Genomic DNA, 21,411 nt, shown 5'->3' on the forward strand with positions numbered 1-21,411 from the left:
GCATACAAATAAAATTACAATAGAGCAAAACCCAAATCTCACCAAGCACCAATTCTTACCCCCCCCCCCCGGAGATACCCTTCTGGCACGTGAATATCACATGAAAAGCACTCTCCGAGAGACCCACAAACTGCAAGAGAAAGTCTATTGGGGAGTTTGGCCCCTCTTGTGGCTCATTTCCAAGAGAAAATCTCTGGCAGCAATTGCCAGTTTGGGTACCCAGTGACGATGCCCTCGGCTTCTATTTGTGTAACCTCAAAGTTCACCTAGTGATGGCTTGAGCAAGCATCTTTCTTTTAAGTATAAACTCAGCAAACATTTCTGTATATTAATAACAGATTTATTTAAGTATATTTTACAGTTGCTATGAGTCTTAAGCTCCTATTTGGCCCTGGATCAGAGTTAAAAGGTATTTTTTTAAATAAATAAAAAGTTACACCAGTCAGAACCACAAAGATGTACTACTTTCCTCATAAGTAAAAATAAGGATTTGACTGTATTCAAGACAGACATATTAACAGAAACTTGACCATTAGATAACCAGTATGTGAAATCTTAATCTGGCACAGGTATTATGCACAAATATAAGTTATGATGATGTAATGGATGTTTCCTGAGCGACAGTTAGCATAACCAATTCCCCCCCACCTTGTGTAACTAAACATTCAAGTGAATTAGACTTACAATTGTACAAACCGAAAAGACCCATCTTGCTTTAAATCAGTGTTTCCCAACGTTGGGTCTCCAGCTGCTTTTGGACTAGAATTCCCATCATCCCTGACTGCTGGTCCTGTTAGCTAGGGATGATGGGAGTTGTAGTCCCAAAACATCTGGTGGGCTGAGTTTGCCTATGCCTGGTTTAGAGCAGTGTTTCCCAACCTTGGGCCTCCAGCTGTTTTTGGACTACAACTCCCATCATCCCTAGCTAGCAAGACCAGTGGTCAGGGATGATGGGAATTGTAGTTCAAAAACAGCTGGAGGCCCAAGGTTGGGAAACACTGGTTTAGAGCAAGTTTAAACCACCTGTTTCAAATTCAATCCCGTGCCAGACACTTGCTCATATTACTCTTAGGAGCATTCACATGAACAAAGCAGTAGGTGTGTTTTACTTCCAAGCTGTTCCCACTGTTTAGCTCAGAGCTGCTCTTCCCTCTTTGCCCCAAATGAGGGTCATTATTCAGTGAGGTTATACAAGAATAAGCACTGAGGGATGGGGGGAAACCCTGGTCTTCTAATAGCATAAATAAGCCAACTCTGGAGTGGGAGGTATTTTAGATCCCTAGATCCTGTGCTTTGTACAACTTCAAACAGAAAGTAAAAGCACACACTACAGATTTCTGCATGTACAGTGGTACTTTGGTTTACAAAATTAATCCATTCCAGAAGTCCGTTCTTAAACCGAAACCATTCTTAAACCAAGGCGCACTTTCCCTAATGAGGCCTCCCGCCTCCGGTGCCCTTCCACTGTTCAGATTCCGTTCTTAGACCGAGGTAAAGGTTTGCAAACCGGGACACTACTTCCGATTTTGTGGAGTTCATAAACTGAATCATTCATAAACCGGACTGTTCTTAAACCGAGGTACCACTATACTTGATAAAAAACAGCGTGTTCAAAAGTCATGCTGGAATGCAGTCAGGTAAACAACACGCTCAACAGGACATGTCAAAGTTGCAAGGTAAGAGGAGCATATTTAATAGGAAACTGAAATAAGCAGCACTTCTATTCACAAAATTAAAAAAAAAAATCTTGCAATAAGAGTGGCTGGGAGTTTTATTTACTTTATATCTAAAATAGGCCACTGTCAAGAGTCTAACCATGATCCAGCCGAGTTGTAAAAAAAATACGCCGCGCTTGTCTCATACATCTGTAGACCGGCATACTAGTCTGCATAAAAGGCAGATATAAAAACTAAACAGTACCTTTATTTATTCAGAATCTGATGTATCCAGAGGAGAAAGATGGGGAACCTGTGGCTGTTGTGTTGTTGAATTCCAATTCCTATCACCACTGGCCATTGGTCATGCTGGCTGAGGCTCTACATACTTGTCTGAGAATAATTTTATTATTTGTATTTTTATTTATTGAATGTACCGCCCTATACCTGGAGGTCTCGGGGCGGTTCGCTGAAAAGATCACAATATATAAAATCAAAATAACCCAATAGCGCACCCCCCCCAAAAAGAGCCACATAAATGGGTATGGGGTGTCCATCAGGTCAACCAAAGGCCTGGTTAAAAAGGAACATTTTTGCCTAGCGCCTAAAGGTATACTATGAAGGCGCCAGTCAAACTTCCCTGGAATAAATCACATTAAACTCAATGGGACAGCTGAGTAAAGATGCACAAGACTGTGCCATATACCGTAAATAGCTGTATAGCACTTGTCTGTGTTCACATGCTAGCAGAAAGCCACAGGTTCTACCACCATCTTGACCAACTTAAAATTTTGGGGGGGGGGGTCATTTGCTGTACACAAACTGCCATATAAGTCCTTGATTAAATACACTTCATGTTAGGATTTACGGACGCTCTTGACTTCACAAGAATCCTGTTGGTCCTTGTAGCAGATTAACTGCTGATCCAGTTCTAGCTTTTAAAACCCTTTCGGAAATGAAGTGACTGAAGAGAGATGCTATTAAACCACTGTAACTAAGCTGAGATCTGAATCCAGCAAATCCAAAGCCAATGCATGGGACTTTTCCTTTATTCCTTTCAATCTGCATTTCACAAAATTCTGGGGGAGCAGTGCGAGATCCCAAACCAGGCAGATTGGGCCTACCTACTCAGCAGAACGTGGGTGGGTGGGTGGGTGTGAGAATGGATTGTACCACTTCATACTACAGGTGAATCACAGCTACCCAGAGTGGCTGGGGCAACCCAGTCCAGTGGGCGGGGTACAAATAAATATTTTTATTTAATAATTATTATTTTGAATATACCCCTTTGTAAATATGTCCCCTGCAAATAACAAACCAGCATGGTTCTCGCCTCACCTTTTCCTTGCTCTGCTGGCTTTCTACTTGCAGAGACCGTTGACGGGGGAAAATTAGCTTCTCACACGTAAACATTTGCAGTCTGACGTGATATAACCCATTCTACCACTTCGTTCTGCGAGAGCCCTAACGGCACAAGGTCTAGTGGATTTACAAGCAGTGGCCATGCTTAAAGGATGTTTCTCTACCTTTAAAACAAAACAAAACAAATGGTTTTTTTTAAAAAAAAACCACCACCACAAATCCAGTTGCATTAATCTTAATTCACACATATAACAAAGGCGCTAATTATCCATTACCGGCCTCTAGTGGTGTTTTTCCCTGAACGAGAAGAAATTTCTCTGAAGAGACCAGCTAAGCTAGAATTTAACAAGAGTTGGCTTTAGTTGGAGAACGATACAGTGGTGCCCCGCAAGACGAATGCCTCGCAAGACGAAAAACCCGCTAGACGAAAGGGTTTTCCATTTTTGAGGCGCTTCGCAAGACAAATTTCCCTATGGGCTTGCTTCGCAAGACGAAAACGTCTTGCGAGTCTTGCGATTTTTTTTCGCTCCCCCCCCCTTTTTCTAAGCCGCTAAGCTGCTAATAGTGCTAATCCGCTAAGCCGCTAATAGGGTTCGCAAGACGAAAAAACCGCTAGACGAAGAGACTCGCGGAACGGATTCTTTTCGTCTTGCGAGGCACCACTGTACTTGGATGTGTGTGGCTTGGGGAGTTGTTTATAAAAAGGTTGCACATTGCTGCCAACAGATAAAGGCTGCGGTAGCAAGAAGGGCCCTTAGATGATGATGCAGGCGTTAAAAGGGGAGCCCCGCTTACTCCCGCCCTGAGTTGGCACCAGTTTCCCCTTTCCATAGTACCCAGAAAAGACACACCTCACCTCAATCTTTTTAGAAAGCTGGAGCATCCACAGGCCATTCCCATAGGACAAAAGTCTCCCGCCCCCTATTTCCCCAATTTCCTCGCCTTTGTTCCCTGCCTTTTCCAGCTTAACAAACTCGAGGAGGTCAATGCCAGTTTGGACAGCTTCTACGCCGCTGGCACAGCCCAGGGTGATGTGTGCCCGACTGCCTTTCGGGAGGCTAACGGCTGGCTGAAGCACGTCCACGTCGCCAGGCCACAGAAGCATCTGCTGGTCACTCAGTTCCACGCGGGCACCAGCCGTTCTTGGTGTGATGAAGAGAGCAGAGATAGTCAGGAAGAAGGCTTTTCCATAAGATGACTTAACAGCCTGAGTGGGGAGGGGGAGAGAAAGGATTTCTGTTAGGGCTGCCAGTGCACTCAAAGACTTGTTTCATCAGTTATTGGTTGTGTTTAAATGACTGGACTTAAAATTGATGGAGGCTTTTGCTGTTGTCGTTAAAATCGATGGAGGCTTTTGCTGTTGTCGACTGAAAACAGCCTTGCAAAGAACTCCACAAAAGCTACTAACGCAGTGTAAAAACAGAAACTAGCTGGACTTCCATGAACACAAAAAGCTATCACACACACAGGAACACCATCCGAGAAACCACAGGATTGCACCCTAAGATAAAGTGGGGCATAAAGCTAGTGTCATCTAATTCACTGTCTAGTTGCAAGTAGCCATTCAGCAGTCTGACAAGGTTTCAAAATAAATTTTTGCAAATGTATTTCCTGCCCTTCCATTCAGGTATTTGCAGAGCAGCTAACAACGAAACAACAAGCACTGTAAAATCAAAGGAAGGAAGAATAAGGAACGATCACTTGAAGCATAAATATATTTTTTAAAAAATAAATAAATCTGGGAGATGTGATTGTGGAGATGTATGTAATCCTATTCAGGTACTTCTTCCCAAGTTGGGGGGGGGGGGGGAGGAAGGGGTAACTGTGCAGAGTCTGTAAACTATTTGTTCCAGTTTCCAGTTGTCTGCTTACAACATACAAATCACATTTCATTTTGGGGACTTCACTGGAATCTCTTATTGGCTTAAAAAAAACCAAAACCCAAACCAGAATTTGTGCAAAATCTCAAGGCAAGTTTCGAAAGAGACTATATGCAAGATTGACTTGATTTATGTAACATGTCATTTGTAGGGACTTGAACTGAGTTGCATACTCTCTGCTGAGCTGTTTGCTTTCTTAATTGAATTCTAAAAACCTCTGCTGGGCACCCAGAGACATATTCAGCCTGACTCTTCCACTAGCACAACATAACTTCCTCTCCCCTGCAGCCCCCCAGGCACTCTCAAAATCTGCTCTAGAAGTTTGGCGGACCTTCCGGAACAAATTTTGAGGGCATGCAGGGAGGGGAAAGGAAGGGGAAAGCCCCGGAGTGCAAAAGGAATTCTGCACTCAAAGCGCTGGGTGCAACTGCAAGGATACATATGGATTCCCTTGGAAATGGTCCGCTCCCATCTCAAAAGACAGAGGAGGGTGAAGAAGTTGCAGTTTCCAACGCAAGAACATATGGAAAGCTCCTACAAGAACCACCCCTTTTTCCTGGTCAGAGTGGATGAAAGCAAAGCCGTCACCTCCTGCTGTGCGTAGTCATCTGATCCCGGAGCCTTCCCGTAGTCGGTGAATTTCGTGGTACAGTGCAAGACCCCCGGTGGCCTTTTCACAAAGTAGCCGGTCAAGTCAATTTTTGCTTTGGGGTCTTCGCTGGGTTGTCCAACTGCAAATGAAGGAGGAAAATAATGAGTCTTGCAAACTGATTTTGTTATTTCTTCCCACTTGCTTTTCCCACCCCAATTATCACTACCGTATTGGCCCGAATATAAGCCGCACCTTGAAAATTCAATGGGGGAAAAGACAATACCCGAATATAAGCCGCTCTCTTAAAATTCCACAGACACTCACACCCATTCTGTTTTACCGTATGTCTGTTTCAGCAGCGATATCATAAAAGCCATTTTTTGTAAGGTCGCAAATTTAAGCCGTACTTTAACTTTTCAGCATCAAAATTTGGAGAGAAAAAAGTGAGGCTTATATTCAGGCCAATACGGTATTATTATTCTTTTACTTAGGACAATCTGCAGGGTTAGGTTAAAGCTGGAAAGCAGTGAGCATTAAACACCCGCTGACAAAAATAAGATCTTTCTGTCCCTTTGCTAATTTTTAGAACTTCCATAGACCAGGTAATATACTGAAACCAGATACTGGCATTTGATTAAGACTATACACTATACACATGCAACGTACAGAGTTTTGTACATTTAATATAAATTTAATTTTTTAAAAAAGAAAACTGCAGCTGTCTAGTTATGTTAAATTTCTCGCAGTTTTTAATCACTGCTTGGAGGCCAGGTGCCTAAAGTGTTTAAGCACAGCCCTTGCTAAGTCTTGGTAATGCAATCAAGAATTAATATGCAGTGGGGACACAACTGTGGAAGGGGTCAACTTCAGCCAGTTCAGCATGGATGAGCATTTTTTGCCAGAAGTGCACATTCACGGGAGCAGTGTGGCTGTTGACAAAGGCAGCAGCTTACATCATCTGCCCCCTGGATAATGTTTAGAAGAGGTGGTGGGAAGCTGTGCTCCCCACTCACCACCCCCAGATAATATCAGACTTTCAATTCCCCATAATCCCTGATCATGGGCCATGCTGGCTGGGGCTCATGGGAGTAGGAGCCTGAGAACATCTGGAAGGTCAACGGTTCTCCACCCCTGATCAAGCTTCATGGGCTGCCATTTGTAGGGGTGAAGACACCTGCTAGCTGGCTACGTTGCATTGCAAAGTTTGTAATTCCAGAGGTGTTACAACAGGGGAGGAGAACAAGGGATGCAGCCTGTTAGCCAAGGAATCTGTGTCACGTGAAGCGCTTGGTAGCCTTGGCAATGCAGGTTATCTCCTTAAGTAGCATTGTCCAAATCATTTTATCTTTTCTTAGGGATCCCAAATGGAAAGTAGACTGAATGTGTTAGTACGGCAAGGGCACTGCGTAGAATGCAGAAACTACATTCGTAAGATTTAACCGAGATGTGGATGCTAACTTTCTAACTGCAAGTGCTGCTGCAGCTTAGCTTAGGAATGTGGTGGTAAACTTGGGAGAGTGCATTCCACCAAGCTGGTTGGCTTCATTAGGGGCAATTTGATGCCAGTAACTAGGGAACATCTTTAAGATGAACTGCCAGTTGTGGCACGTTTAAAGGTGCTCTGTTCCTGGAAATGGAAAATATTCCCGTTTGGGTAGGGCTGTGTGGCACATATGTTGAAACATCCCATGTGCACACAGGGGGAAAAACATAGCATTTAACATTCATGAAATATTGGCTTTCATTAAATAAAAGGAAGTAAGAATCACTAAAGAGCCTCACCCCATCCATTTTGCGTGGTTCTGTGGTACAAAAGGGCTGCCTCCCTACCCCACCTGAGAGACTCTATGTTTTGAAAGCAAATGGGGCAATGGCTGCCCAAAATCACAAAAGGTTTGAGGGAGAGCAAATGGGTTTATCAGTGGTCCAAACTCAGGTGGTGCTGAAGAGCTGCTCTGCCCTCCATGCGAGTAGCAGAAGCCACGCATCATGCACAAGCTATGCGCATGGGACAAGTTACCTACTCCAAAGGTGCAGGTTGCACAATTCACCTGCTCTTGGTCCACAATGGGGTGGGGTGTTGTGTAGCCAAGGGTCCGGACATGTCAGGCTTTGGACAGGGCTTCTGCTTCTGCCATCAAGCTAGAAAGCCAAGTTCTTCCAAGCCAGGAGGCCCCACCCAATCCTGTTTGTAGGATCCTATTTTGCTACTAGGTTGGCCCTGCCTTTATATTGGCAAGCACCAGAGTGTCATATGCCTTGCACAGGGAAGGCAGTGTGAATGGGCTGCATAGTCCTTGTGACAGGCACTCTGGTTCTTTTGTAGACTTTTGTGGTGGACTCTCCTTCATCAGAGGTTTTTAAGCAGAGGTTGGGTGGCCATGTGTCAGGGTTGCTTCAGCTGAGATTCCTGCATTACAGGGGCTTAAGACCTGATGACCCATGGGGTCCCTTCCAACTCTACAATTCTAGGAGTCTATGACCATGCAGGTGCCCAGCATGGCACTTCTAAAGCTGGTGGTGACGACAGTGGCAGCTCTCCCTGGTCCCAGCTTGTGCCATGAATTTCCCACTACTCTGGCACAGAGGTGAAGGGAGGATGCTAGGATTCACTCTAGCACAGTGCGGTGGCTTTCCCTGGGGCAGAACTAACTTATTTTGGGATATACAATGCAAAAAAAGAAAAGAAAAAGATAATTGGGGCTTGATATTCCATAGTGCAACCTAAAGCTTGCTTCTGGCTCGTAACACCCACAGCCTGCCTATAGATTTGATCCAGGAGTGAATGTGAGAAGCTTTCTGCACAGCCTCCCAAAACCAAACGTTGGAGATGCCTCAAAACAGAACTGCTGAAGCGAAGGAGAGGCGGGAGAGATATCCCCTGCTACTCCCCAATGGGGGCTGATTTCTTGGCAGCGTCTTTAACGAAGATGGACCGGGGCTCCCTGCATCCATTGGGAGGCTGCTGCTGCTGTAGGATGGGGAAGAGGGGCTGGACTTATAGGTAACATGGGTGCATGTTTGGAGGCAGGAGCTCAGGGAACATGGGCAGGATTAGGCAGTGGCCCACAACATCTAAACGCTTTAGATGTTAGAACAGATCCCCTTCGTTCACAGCAAGAGTGAGGAATGTTTGCTCCTACAGATATTGTTGGACTACAACTCCCATCAGCCGCAGTCAGCATGTCCAAGGGCTAGGGATGATGGCTAACAACTTCAAGAGAACTGCAAAGCTCCCCAAACCTGCAGCACACAGAACATTCTCGAAGGGTGAACTTGTGGGTTCTGCACCAGTATCTCCCTTAACAATATGCACTCAGAATTAACAGAGTTTTGATTCTGCATAATTCCTGTTGTTTCCCCAAATGATTTAGTAATTATTGGATTCGACAGGGTGAGGCACAAATGAGTAACGAGACATTCTCAAGCTTTCTCGTCAACAGGAGAACTGGAAACTTGGATATGTTAAAAAAGAGAGAGTTTGCTGAACAAGTATAGGATACCAGCAATTAACCTCAAAGGAAACAACATGGGAGCTAGATAGAAGTTGCTTATCTTATGCTCAACTAGTAGAAAGCCAGGTCTCGTGGGTTGGTTAGTAAGTAGAAGGGCAAATCTGACACAAAAAACAAACATGTTTTGGGGGGACCCACAGTGTTTAGCCTCCTTTCTGAAGACTTTGATACTGGCAAGCTCGTCCAAAAACGCCTGCCCGGTCTTCCGCAAGTTCTCTGAGCTCCTTTTGCTCAAAAACCACCCATAATACAAGGGAAGGAAATCCTTTTCCAAACTGGGCTTCAGCTTCTTGAGCTCGTCCGCCGAGAGTTTCCACTGGTTCTTATCCTTCAGCTGCAAGCAATCCATTTTCCACGTCGTCTTGGGCTCCACGATGATGACCTGGTAGCGGAAGGTGTCGGCGATGTCGAAGATCTGATCCAGGCGTTCCCTCTCATGGTGGGTGTCGTCTACCACCAGTACGCTGATGTCGCGCTTGCAGTAGTCGCTTAGGTCTTCGTCGACCTTGCTGTAGTCGTCGGGAATGGCGCTCCGGACAGCAGGCTGGATTTTGTAGTTGTCAGCGGAGATGACCTTGCAAGCATCTTTGTACTTGTCGTGGATGGCCTGCGCCAAAGTGGACTTCCCGCTGCCGGGCAGGCCCCGCAGAATGAACAACGTCTTCGACTCCCGGATGGTGGCAATGGTGTCGTTGTCGTCCAGGAAAGGGAACTGCAAGCTCTCGGGGCGCTCCTTGGGCTGGGAAGACATTTTCCTAAATATCTTGGGCAGGAACGTGTGGCTCTTTCGGCCGAAGCCTTTGTTCTGGAAGGGAAGGGAAAGAAAAGGAATAGTTGTGCGCAGTTCAGCCGGAACATTCCAGAGAGAGATACCATCTTTGGGCCCTCAATAATAGGGCCACTGTTTTCAGTCTGAACCAGAGAGGGGATTTTTGTTTTTGTTGCTGCTGCTGCTGCTGGGCTATTCAGATGGGCACAAATGGCCCAGTGATGGCTTTTAAATGATGCTATTATGTCAGCTAAGAACATGGTGCATTCCAGAAGCAGCAGCCCTGTTAATCTGCTGTAGGGAAAAGGGGAGGGAGAGGGGGAAACCACACACCCTATGGCACCTTTCAAAGACTACCATTTCTTGAGGCCTACAGAACTTCATGCCACAAATACCTTTAATTAATGTACTAATTTTCCTCTAGAGAGCACCTTGCATAGGAAATTCCACAGCTCTTTTTTTTGAAAAATCCAAGTTCTGATCAGCCCCATATTGTCTTGCGGCCTAAGTGGCCTTTACCAGGGGGTGGGATGCATGGCTGCTAAAATCTTCCCTAGTAACGAAACATGAAAATGGTGCGCTGCATGTTCAGTGTTTCCCTGCCTCCTGCCAGTAAGAGCCAATCAAGCAAGATGGAGAAATGAGCTGTTTTTGGACTACAGTTCCCATCATCCCTGACCACTGATCCTGCTAGCTAGGGATGATGGGAGTTGTAGTCCAACGACAGCTGGAGACCCAAGTTTGGGAATCCCTGAACAGGAAGGGATGGCTCAACAAGTTTGTGGAGGAACTCAGTGGCGATCACCCACATTGGCTATGTTCTCCCCTCCAGTGTCAGAAAAGGTATGGTTCTGCATACCAGCTGATTGGGATCACAGGTAGGGAAAGCCCTGCTTCTGGGCTTCCCATGGGCATCTGGGTGGCCTGATCCAGCTTACGAGGTAACCCGCTTTCTCCCTCCCTCGATCAATAAACGCATGCAAGTAAACACTTGCCCACGGGCAATTCAGGCTCTGCCACCCAGAAGCATCAGCTGTGGCAGAGGGCATTCCGTTTCAAAGTTTACTTCTTCAGAAGCATAAAACAAATGAAATACAGCATGAAACTGAAGATGCAAAATACTCGCTGCCCCCGCAGCTGCTGAGGAAGTGAAGATGTTCCCTGTGAGACTATGACAGGCAGCAGAGGAAGCGAGAGAAGAGCTGGCTCTCTCAAGTGTGACCATTAACACACAACCTCCCTCTTATTCCTCCCCAAAGAGATACTTTGGTGTGAAGGCAATGACTTATGAATGGTAAGGTAAAGGGACCCCTGACCATTAGGTCCAGTTGTGGCCGACTCTGGGGTTGCGGAGCTCATCTCGCTTTATTGGCCGAGGGAGCCGGCGTACAGCTTCCGGGTCATGTGGCCAGCATGACTAAGCCGCTTCTAGCAAACCAGAGCAGTGCATGGAAACACCGTTTACCTTCCCGCCAGAGCGGTACCTATTTATCTCCTTGCACTTTGATGTGCTTTCGAACTGCTAGGTTGGCAGGAGCAGGGACCGAGCAACGGGAGCTCACCCCATCACGGGGATTCGAACCGCTGACCTTCTGATTGGCAAGCACTAGTCTCTGTGGTTTAGACCACAGCGCCACCCGTGTCCCTATCTTATGACTGGTGCTGTGTGACAAATGTATTGAAGTGGTGCAAAGGCTGGAAGAAGGGACAGGAATCCCTGAGAAGATAGACCACAGTACCAGCAGAGTTGGGCAGATTCTGTGCAAACATTGGCCATTTTTTAAAAAACCGCAGTCTTCTGTTTCTCACTGTGAAGCCTGGTGAAATGACCAAACTCAAAACGGGGCTGAATGGTAGTGAAAGTCCTACCCACACACACAGCCCTCTTTACCCCCTTCCTGCAATAAGCAGAATAAGAACATTTCTCAGTGTGTAACCTGCCAAGTTCAGCTTTTCTCGGTGCAGAATTTTGATGCTTAAGGTAAAGGTAAAGGGACGCCTGACCATTAGGTCCAGTCGTGTCCGACTCTGGGGTTGTGATGCTCATCTCGCTTTATTGGCCGAGGGAGCCGGCGTATAGCTTCCGGGTCATGTGGCCACCATGACTAAGCTGCTTCTGGCGAACCAGAGCAGCACACGGTAGCACCGTTTACCTTCCCGCCGGAGTGCTACCTATTTATCTACTTGCACTTTGACGTGCTTTCGAACTGCTAGGTTGGCAGGAGCAGGGACCGAGCAACGGGAGCTCACCCCGTTGCTGGGATTCAAACCGCTGACCTTCCGATCAGCAAGTCCTAGGCTCTGTGGTTTAACCCACAGTGCCACCCACGTCCCTAAATGAGCAGAGCTAAATGAGCAGAGCAGGCAAAAATCCAAAGAGAGAGGACAGAGGAGCAAAAGGTGTGGGCCTGACCAGAGAGAAAGATCATGGCTCAAAGAGGATTTGCAGGAGCAGCCGGCTTTAGAAAAAAACAAAACAAAAAAAACCAGGCTTCCCCAGGTGTGCCGAGTCCTTGGCAGAGCCAGTCCCTACCATTAGGCAGAGGGAGGCAGCTGCCTCAGGCAACACATTGTAACTTAATTGGTTATTACTGTCTCGGAATTCCTAGGGAGAGGCAATTGTGGGATTTTTCTGGCTCAGGTACTAAAATAACTTGGCTAATAGGCTATGACTTGTCGGGGTGCAGTGATGGTTGATGTTCAGCCTCGGGCAGCAAAAATGCCACGGGGCCAGTTCTGCCATGGGCGACGCAAGCAGAAAACAAAGGTGGTGAGCCACAAGCTGGGTGCAGAGTTTGAGAGAAGATGCAGGATAAAGAGAGATGGAAAGAGGTAGAGTGAGTCTTAAGCTGTTAGAAGTTGGGTGCTGCTGTTAGCAAGAAGGGGTAGCCAACCTGGCACTCCCAGATGTCGGATATCCAGTCCCCACTGGTTCCAGCCAAGATGGCTGATGGCCAGGGATGATGGGAGTGATGCTGCAACAGCAACACCTGGAAGGCACTCCTGCTCTTCTGAATTTCAGAGACATTACACACAGTTGTTTCGCAACCACCAAAGCAAGCTTTTAGAAGCCTTTATCAGGGAATTGAGACTACAATTTAAGGATCTAGGGGCCTTAAGAGACCACAAGCTTAACATGAGTAAACAGTGTGATGCAGCAACAGCAGAAAAGCTAATGCTATTCGAGGCTGCATCAGTAGAAAAATATTGTCTCGATCAAGGGAATTAATAGTACCGATCTATTCTGCCTCGGTCAGACCACACCTGTTCAGTTCTGGGTGCCACAATTAAAGAAGGATATTGGCAAGCTGGAATGTGTGATGATGAGGGAGACCAAGATGATCAAGCATCTGGAAAACGAGCCGAATGAGGAATGGTTGAGAGAGTTGGGTACGTTTAGCCTGGAAAAGAGGAGACAGAGGAGATAGGATAGCCATCTTCAAGTGTCTAAAGGGATGTCACATGGAAGATGGAGCAAGCTTGTCTTCTCCTGCTCTGGAGGGCAGGACTCAAGCAAATGGATTCAAGTTATGAGAAAGGAGATTTATACTAAACACCATGAAGAACTTTCTGACAGTAAGAGCTGCTTGACCATGGAATGCTCTCCCTTGGAAGGTGGTGGACTCTCCTTCCTTGGAGCTCAGCAATTCTATAGCTACATGTCCCCCAGATCCTTGAAGACAAACAAGGCATCTGTGACGCTTTAATGACTTTCAAAGTAGATATTACAGCCAAAGGAAATAAACCATTCACAACTTTTGTTGACTCAGAAAGAAAACCCATCTCTGTTCCAGTGTCCAGTTTCAAGACACAGTGAAGATGCTGCCTGTGTTTGGTCAAGACAAGGGCGTTTGAGTAGCTATTGCACTATTTTGACGAAAACAGCTGCCTGGGGAACAGCGGTTAACAATGGCTTAAAAAAACACACACAGAAGACAAAACAAAACAATAATTGTGGGTGGGAGGGCATACACTGTGAGCACCAATTGTTTTGCAAGTGAAACTGAAATAATAAATGCTTGTGTTAAAAATGAGGGGGAAGGAGGCAAGGACAATGGTACCACACAAGCCAGTCTAAAGAGGAGAACTTGGATGGTTTTCCAGTGCGGAACAATTTGTCCCATTCTGCACAAAACAGGCCCCCTCCTCACTTTCCTTCCCTGTACCGCACCACACCAACAAGCAATAAGGGAGGGACCAAATAGCAAGGAGGGCACAGCTGCTTAGCTAGCTCCCCCCGCCCCCACAACCTTTACATTACAGACTGCAGATAATTGTCATAATTTGTTGGGAATCCAAGTTCCTAATCCTGCAATGCAAAAAGAAGACTGCAATGCAATGCAATGCAATGCAATTGTCCTGCACTGTCACACAAGCCAGAACCACTGCCTTATAAGTCCCTGCATTACAAATCTGCATCGTTTTAACGGTATAAATTTTTAAAGCACCTTCTCTACGATCAAACCCAATGCTGTGTACATATAATAATATACAATGGCCTGGATCCATATCTTAGAGATCCTTGTTGGAAAGCCCACTGAAGTCCATGCAACTAAAATAATAATAATAATAATAATAATAATAATAATAATAATAATAATATCTTTATTGTCATTGCCCCCTCTCAGGGACAACGAAATTTACTAGAAATAGATGGGACACACAACTAATTTAAGTGTAGCTGATTTCAGTGAATAAAACTTACCAAAGAGACGTCCAATTTAATTAAAGCCTGTTTCTACAAACCCTCCAAGAAACAGCTGGATCATAAGTAACTACTAGAGATACCTCCTACATAACACATTTTCCACATTCCACTGAAGGGTCTACTGTACAAACTGTTACTTGCAGTATTCGAGGTGAACCAAGATTGAAAAGCTGCAGCAAAATAAGGGAGTGGGAGGCTGTGTGTGTGTGTATACTTGGTATTTTGTACAAAAATATTAAAGTTTTATACTGGTTTTCTTTTTTATCGTGTAATGAATTTCTGTTTATATGTATTTTAAAACGCAAGTCCATTGGAAACATTTTATGCAAGCGACTATGTAGTAATGCACTGCTATGTAGTAACAACAGAAAAAGGCACCAGGAGCTGAAATGGTCTAAGACACTTCTGTGTGAGAAAAAGTGCACTGAGAAGAAGGCTTTGAGCTCTTCATTTTGTGCCAAGTGAAAACTACGAACATCAAATGGAAAGTTGGATGCTAGTTTCTTCTTGCAAGTTGTCACGAGATTGCTAAGTGATGTGTTTTTCATTTTTGGTTACTGGTTGACTGCTGTTCACACATGATCCATCAGCAAGCCTTTTTTAAATGTGATCGAACCTACCTCCCCTCTAATCCAGCACCCTTTTCTCAAGGATGAAAAGCTCCCCCAAAAGCAGAACACGAACACAACAGCTCTCTCCCTACTTCCGCATCCTGGCAACAGCCTCCAAAACTGGATGGAGGTAGTGCACAGTATTTCACAGCTCGATAAAAATGTGTGGCAACTCCAAGAAGAGTCAGTGAGCCCCAGTTCAGACCCCGTCAATATATATGTGAAGTCAGGATTTATTGCCCCATTTATTGCCCTCTTTACACTTGCTCTGTGTTAAACCACAGAGGCTAGAGCTTGCTGATCAGAAGGTCGGCGGTTCGAATCCCCGCAGCGGGGTGAGCTCCCGTTGATCTGTCCCAGCTCCTGCCAACCTAGCAGTTCGAAAGCACGTCAACGTGCAAGTAGATAAATAGGTACTGCTCCGGCGGGAAGGTAAACGGCGTTTCCGTGTGCTGCTCTGGTTGGCCAGAAGCGGCTTAGTCATGCTGGCCACATGACCCGGAAGCTGTACGCCTGCTCCCTCGGCCAATAAAGCGAGATGATCGTTGCAACCCCAGAGTCGGTCACGACTGAACCTAATGGTCAGGGGTCCCTTTACCTTACACTTGCTTACATTGACTCACATCTGCCATTTTAACACCTATCCACCCAGTTTGGAGATACTCTTTTTAGGCTCATCAGAATCTTGTTTTTATTCTTACCACCCTGAACGATTTGGTGCCATCCTCAAGCTCAGCTATGTAATGTTTCACCCATCGGTCCAAATTGTTTGTGAATAAGGTAAGAAGCACAGGTATCGATACCAGTGATTGGGGGACCCCACTTCTTAGAGCCCTCCCTTGAGAGGACCATCCATGTACCCCCTACTCTCTGCTTCCTAAACTTTAACCAGTTACCGATCTACAAAAGGATCTCTCCTCTTCTTCCATGACTGCTACACTGACTCTGGAGTATTTGGTGAAGGCAGAGGTGTACATAGGGTCCCTTGCAGTGCTCCCCGAGAGGAAAAATCGCTTTACTACATGCCTTTGTGCCACAGTGTGAGAAGGACAGGAAGTTTCTTCTGTGTTTGATCTCACCATAACAGCATACGTCATACATTCCATAGTCTGATAGGTGATTTTTGTGCCCCCCAGGACTGGGCCCTTGGCCTCTAGGCGAAGAATTTTACTGAAAGCTTTCTGAAAGTCAAAACGCACATTGTCTGCTAGATCACACCTATCCATATGCTTAACGGCATTCTCAAATTAATCTGAAAGATCAGATAGAAAGCCATGCTGGTTCTGCTTTAGTAAGGCTTGTTCTTCTATACACTTGGCAATTCTATCCTTAATCACGCTTTTTGCTAGCTGGCCTGTAATTTCCCAGATGCCTTTTTAAAGAAAATAGTCTTGCATTAGTTACTATGCAGCCTTCAGCTATAGAGGCTGATTTTCAGGAGAGGTTGCACGTTTTTCTTAAAAGTTCAGCAACGTCATATTTGTTTCTTAAAACCTCTTGTGTGGGTACTATCAGGACCCAGCGATCTGATGGTTCTTAATCTGCCAACAAGGCCTTCTCTGGGCACATTTCTCCACATTCGCCCTATATTTGTATATAGTCACATTTTGTCACCGGTAGCACCTAAGACCCATCCCTAAGCCACAGGGCCAGCCCGGGGCATTATGCCACTTAAAGCACAATGCCCTGCCGCCCCCTGCTACTGCTGCCATCTCACCACAGATCCATGCTCCTGCCCCTCCTGTACTCACACCACCACAGGTATGGCAAGCATGGCACACACCTTGGGTCCCAATCTGCCGCCTGTGGCGAGAGTCTCACCCTGCCAAGCAGGAGGGGAAGCCATTTATTTACAGCATGGGTAGGCAAACTAAGGCCCGGGGGCCGGATCCGGCCCAATTGCCTTCTAAATCCGGCCTGCGGACAGTGTGTTTTACATGAGTACAATGTGTCCTTTTATTTAAAATGCATCTCTGGGTTATTTGTGGGGCATAGGAATTCATTCCTTTTTTGCTTTTCAAAATATAGTCCGGCCCCCCACAAGGTCTGAGGGACAGTAGACCAGCCCCCTGCTGAAAAATTTGCTGACCCCTGAATTTTATAGGATTGGAGTAATCTGTGCCACCATATGCTGTTTTTATTCTTAAAAACAATGTAACGGCTGCCTCTAAGCTGGCAGTTACACACAGGATAGTGTGTGTGTGTGTGTGTGTGTGTGTGGTGTGAGTTGCTACTCTGGCCTCGCCTCCTCACCAAGTATGATTGGATCAGTCATTCCCAATGGAGTGATACAGTGGAACTGTCTGCCTTGAGCAGAAGCTGCCCGATGTGTCTCTGTATGAGTCACTGGTCTGGATTTGCCTCCTTCCAATCAGCCTCTACAGAGGGACAGACAATTCTGCCCCATCTCTGCACTGCAGACAATAGGAGCATTCAGTGCCTTAATACGGAGATGCACCAGAATGACCCACCCTCACATGACTCATGCTCTGGGCTTCCTCCAATCAAGAGTCATGCTCAGAACAGATCATGGAAACAATGCAGATCAGCTTCCCTGTGGGCAGGTAATTAAAAATCGCCTCACATTAAGAAGTAAATACTTAATTTAGGTTGTAGGGTTGTAAAACTGGAATTGTCCCGCATTTAAATTCAGTAAAAGTGCACCTGTCATCAGATTGGTCGATGTGCTTGGTTCAGGATAACCTATAGTCCAATCAAGAAGGCTTGTGATAAAAAGTAGGCACTCTTTTTCTTTTACCAAAATGGAAAACTAAATTGGACGCTGGAGCGCTACAACCCATAGCAGGCTGTTTCTTCTTCTGGGACCAGTTTGGAATGCAGAATGTTTATCTGTCTTGCATTTGCCTAAAATACTATTGGCACGTTCAGTGACCACAAATATGCAAGCAGAATGAAGTGGGATCGAGTGGAGAAAGAAAAGTTTTGCAATAATATTCTAAACAGATCTGAACATTTTTTTTAAAAAAAAATGAAAACAGTAAGTGGTAGGTTTTTAGAGCAAACCCAGAGTTTCTAAGAACACTGATAGCCCCCATGACTTCTCAGGGTACCTGCACCCAAATTTGAAAAAAAACTCATGGAACAATAAACTGTTCTGAGCATGTGCCGAGAGAGAGACACAGAGAGAGAGATTTTCTATTCCAGCTGCCCTGTTGCTCAGCTGTTTGTGTGCTTTAGTTAAAAACAGGAAAACAAAACTTCATCATAAGCCTAAATATAGATGAAATGCTCCCCCCCCCCCAATTTCTTTAGCTGTAAATTGCTGTTTTATTGTTTTGAAACAATATAAAAATGCATTGGTTTTTCAACAAATACGGAAGGGTAGAGTTTTTTAAACTAGGCTATGTCAGCAAAAGAGTTTGGTTCCAGCTGTACACCAAAAAAAAAAAAAAAACCACCACCCTGAAAATAATTTTGTTTAACGAGTTGCTCGTTGGCGAGGGAAAGCACCCTAGTTTTGTTTCCAAGCAGACTGCTTCTCTAAAAATATCTCAAATTTCTTCCTGTTCCCTCAGGATTTTACAGGTGGAAAGGAAGTATCACAGTACTCTCTTGCCTCCTGCGCGCCCAATATAAGCCAAGCAAGTGCATAGCGCTGTTCAAGGCTGCAAAAATTTAGCATTCCTCATGCAAAATGGCATTTGCTGTAGAATGGAGAAGGGAGAACAAATGACGTGTGGAAAACTGGTGCAAGGGGTTGCACCAACAACTTGGAGCAGATGCTTGTAAATAGTGAATGACAGCCTAGGCAGCCAAGAAGAGCTCAAACATTAGGTGCTGATGCAAAAAAAGAGAGAGAGAAAAAGTTTTAAATCTCATAGTTTGCAGGGGATCTCAAACTTTGGTGGGGATAAGTATGCTCTCCTCAACCCTCCTCACATTTTAGAGAATTTTCACCACTACTCACAGGGTATTTCCAACTTTACTTTATTTATTGAAAAAATAGTAAACTTTCCCCTAACAACCTCCCCTCAAGCATCAGCTGTAGTGTAAAATTACACCCCACCTGTGAAGCAATATACAGTAATACAACTCCAACTAAATCGAGGAGGAACAACCCATGTAAACTGATGTTTTCACTTGCAAACTGATGTTTTCTTTTCCTTAAGTTGGGTTGGCATTCTCCACCATCCTCGATGAAGAGTTTTGTGAAACCGAGGAGAGTTTGAGTGAACATATGTCCGTCGCCAGGAGAAACCAATCTCCATGTAGCTCGCATTTGAGGCTGACAAAGTCTCTTACAAAATCAATTGTATATTCCGTATCCAGCTCTGTCATTCATAATGGTTGCAAACCTGACAAAGGCCCCCACCCTGGCCATAAATCTGTCTGAAAAGGGATACCTTATCGTGCTTGCAAAATGCACCCTGCACAGGTGAATTTTAAAGTCACGCGACAAATGCAGAGCTCTCTTCCTATGCTCAGAGACCTGTCCCCCAGAAGTTAACTTCCACAAGTGTCTGTCATCCACTGCCCAGGCCCATCTCCCTCTACCTTCCTTTTCCCCTAAAATGAGGCTCATGCTGTAGCTTATGCCAGAAAACAAAACAAAAGCACTTGGGGAAATGCTCCCTGCCCCTGTAGAGTGTCGCCACACATCAGCTACCACCAGGAAAAATGTGGCATATTGAAAAACGTATTTCTGACAATATGCCTCCCGGACTCACCCCATCCCATACAGAAGTGGTCTGGGCGACCTGCATGCAGAAGGGTGAACGCCCTCCCATCAGATGCCAAGGAGATAAAGAACTACACATCTTTTAGAAGACATCCAAAGGCAGCCCCGTTTCAGGAAGTTTTCAATGTCTGACATCTTATTGTGCTTTCAAATGTGCTGGAAGCCGCCCAGATCGGCTGGGTCAACCCTTTCAGATGGGTGGGGTATAAATAAAACAACTACAGTGGTACCTCTGGTTATGTACTTAATTCGTTCCGGAGGTCCGTTCTTAACCTGAAACTGTTCTTAACCTGAAGCACCACTTTAGCTAATGGGGCCTCCCGCTGCTGCTGCGCTGCCGGAACACGATTTCTGTTCTCATCCTGAAGCAAAGTTCTTAACCCGAGGTACTATTTCTGGGTTAGCGGAGTCTGTAACCTGAAGCATATGTAACCCGAAGCGCATGTAACCCGAGGTACCACTGTACTGTATCTGACTTTTAGAAGACATCTGAAGGCAGCCCTGTTTAGGGAAGTTTTTAACGTTTGACGTTTTATCGTGTTTTTGATATTCTGTTGGCAGCCGCCCATGCGGAAACCCAGCCAGATGGGTGGGGTATAAGTAATAAAATTATTATTATTATAATAAAATTATTGTTGTTATCATTTAAAGTCTAAAACTGGCCCTCACTTCACATCCATCTTACCATTTCCCCCCTCAAAGCTCTGGGGAACAAGCTTGAGAATATCCCCCCCCCAAAAAAAAATAAAAATTTCTACAAGCCACCCCCCCCCCCGCACCAAGCCCAAGACAATGAAAGAGGAAGGCTATGTGTCTATACACGCTTAGGACTGGTCCCTTATAGCCCTGACAAGCACAAGGGCAGGCAGAAACCCAACAGGTAAGGAGGAGACTCGCTTGACCTACTGAGCACCAGGCAGACTCAAAGCTTTTGTCAGGGGACCAAGTCTCATTTTTCCCTCCAGCTGCTCGCTTACCTGCTGCTGCTGCTGCAGACCCGGAGCCGCGCGCGCGCCTCTCGCCCCTTTGCTCCGCCCGCTTCCCCCCACTTTCGTTTCCCGCCTAGGAGCCCCTTCATTCCCCCCCGGGACGACGAGCCCACTCACCATGGCAGCGCCACCGAGCGGAGGGGTCCCGGACGCAGCGGAATCGACGCCTCGGGAAGGTGCAAGAGCGCTTAATGGACTTCGCCTGCGTTTAGAGGGACGGAGCCCCCTCGCAGCTGCTTTTCATACACCCGGGGGGGGCGGGGGGGGGCGAGGCGGGAGTGAGGGGAGGAGGAGCAAGCCACGCCCCCCCCCGAGTCCCTGCCTGGCACGACAGGGTGGAAGGCGCGGTTTCGCGGCGCAAGAGCGCGGGTGGCGCTGCCCTCCAGAGGCCGCTTGGCTGCAGGTTCCTGCGGAAACCCCGCTTAAAAAAAATACTTTCGGGACCCGAAAGGAAGAAGTAGAGGTTAGCTAAACAAGCTGTAGCTTAGGGCCCCACTCTCTTGGGGGCCCCCAAAAACATTTAAAGGAAAAAGGAAGCTGGATGCACATCTCCAAAACATAAGATTAAAAACAAATAAAAGAAAAGCTACATACAGCAACAGTGTTTTGTGTTGTGTAGGCTTCTGTGATG

General features: G+C 45.9%; 1 protein-coding gene across 1 annotated transcript; it reads right to left on the minus strand.

Moving 5' to 3' along the window:
- Positions 1–1,153: 1,153 nt before the first annotated feature.
- On the minus strand, positions 1,154–21,057 carry CNP (2'',3''-cyclic nucleotide 3'' phosphodiesterase). The gene is made up of 4 exons (XM_079949839.1): positions 20,898–21,057; positions 9,143–9,809; positions 5,486–5,628; positions 1,154–4,224 (listed from the first exon to the last, which is right to left on the minus strand). Exons 1-4 carry the CDS (start codon positions 20,898–20,900, stop codon positions 3,772–3,774), a joined length of 1,266 nt encoding a protein of 421 aa, XP_079805965.1. The 5' UTR covers positions 20,901–21,057; the 3' UTR covers positions 1,154–3,771.
- Between the last annotated feature and the right edge of the window lie 354 nt (positions 21,058–21,411).

This window comes from Podarcis cretensis (assembly GCF_951804945.1).
Source record: "Podarcis cretensis genome assembly, chromosome: 13".
NCBI lineage: Eukaryota > Metazoa > Chordata > Lepidosauria > Squamata > Lacertidae > Podarcis > Podarcis cretensis.

What these genes read in the sequence shown, in the direction of transcription:
- CNP (XM_079949839.1), bottom strand. An exon ending in CAGAAAGGAGGCTAAACACT is followed by an intron (nt 5,629 to 9,142) that starts GTGGGTCCCCCC and finishes CTTCATTTGCAG; the next exon opens with TTGGACAACCCAGCGAAGAC. An exon ending in ATGACTACGCACAGCAGGAG is followed by an intron (nt 4,225 to 5,485) that starts GTGACGGCTTTG and finishes CTCCCCACTCAG; the next exon opens with GCTGTTAAGTCATCTTATGG.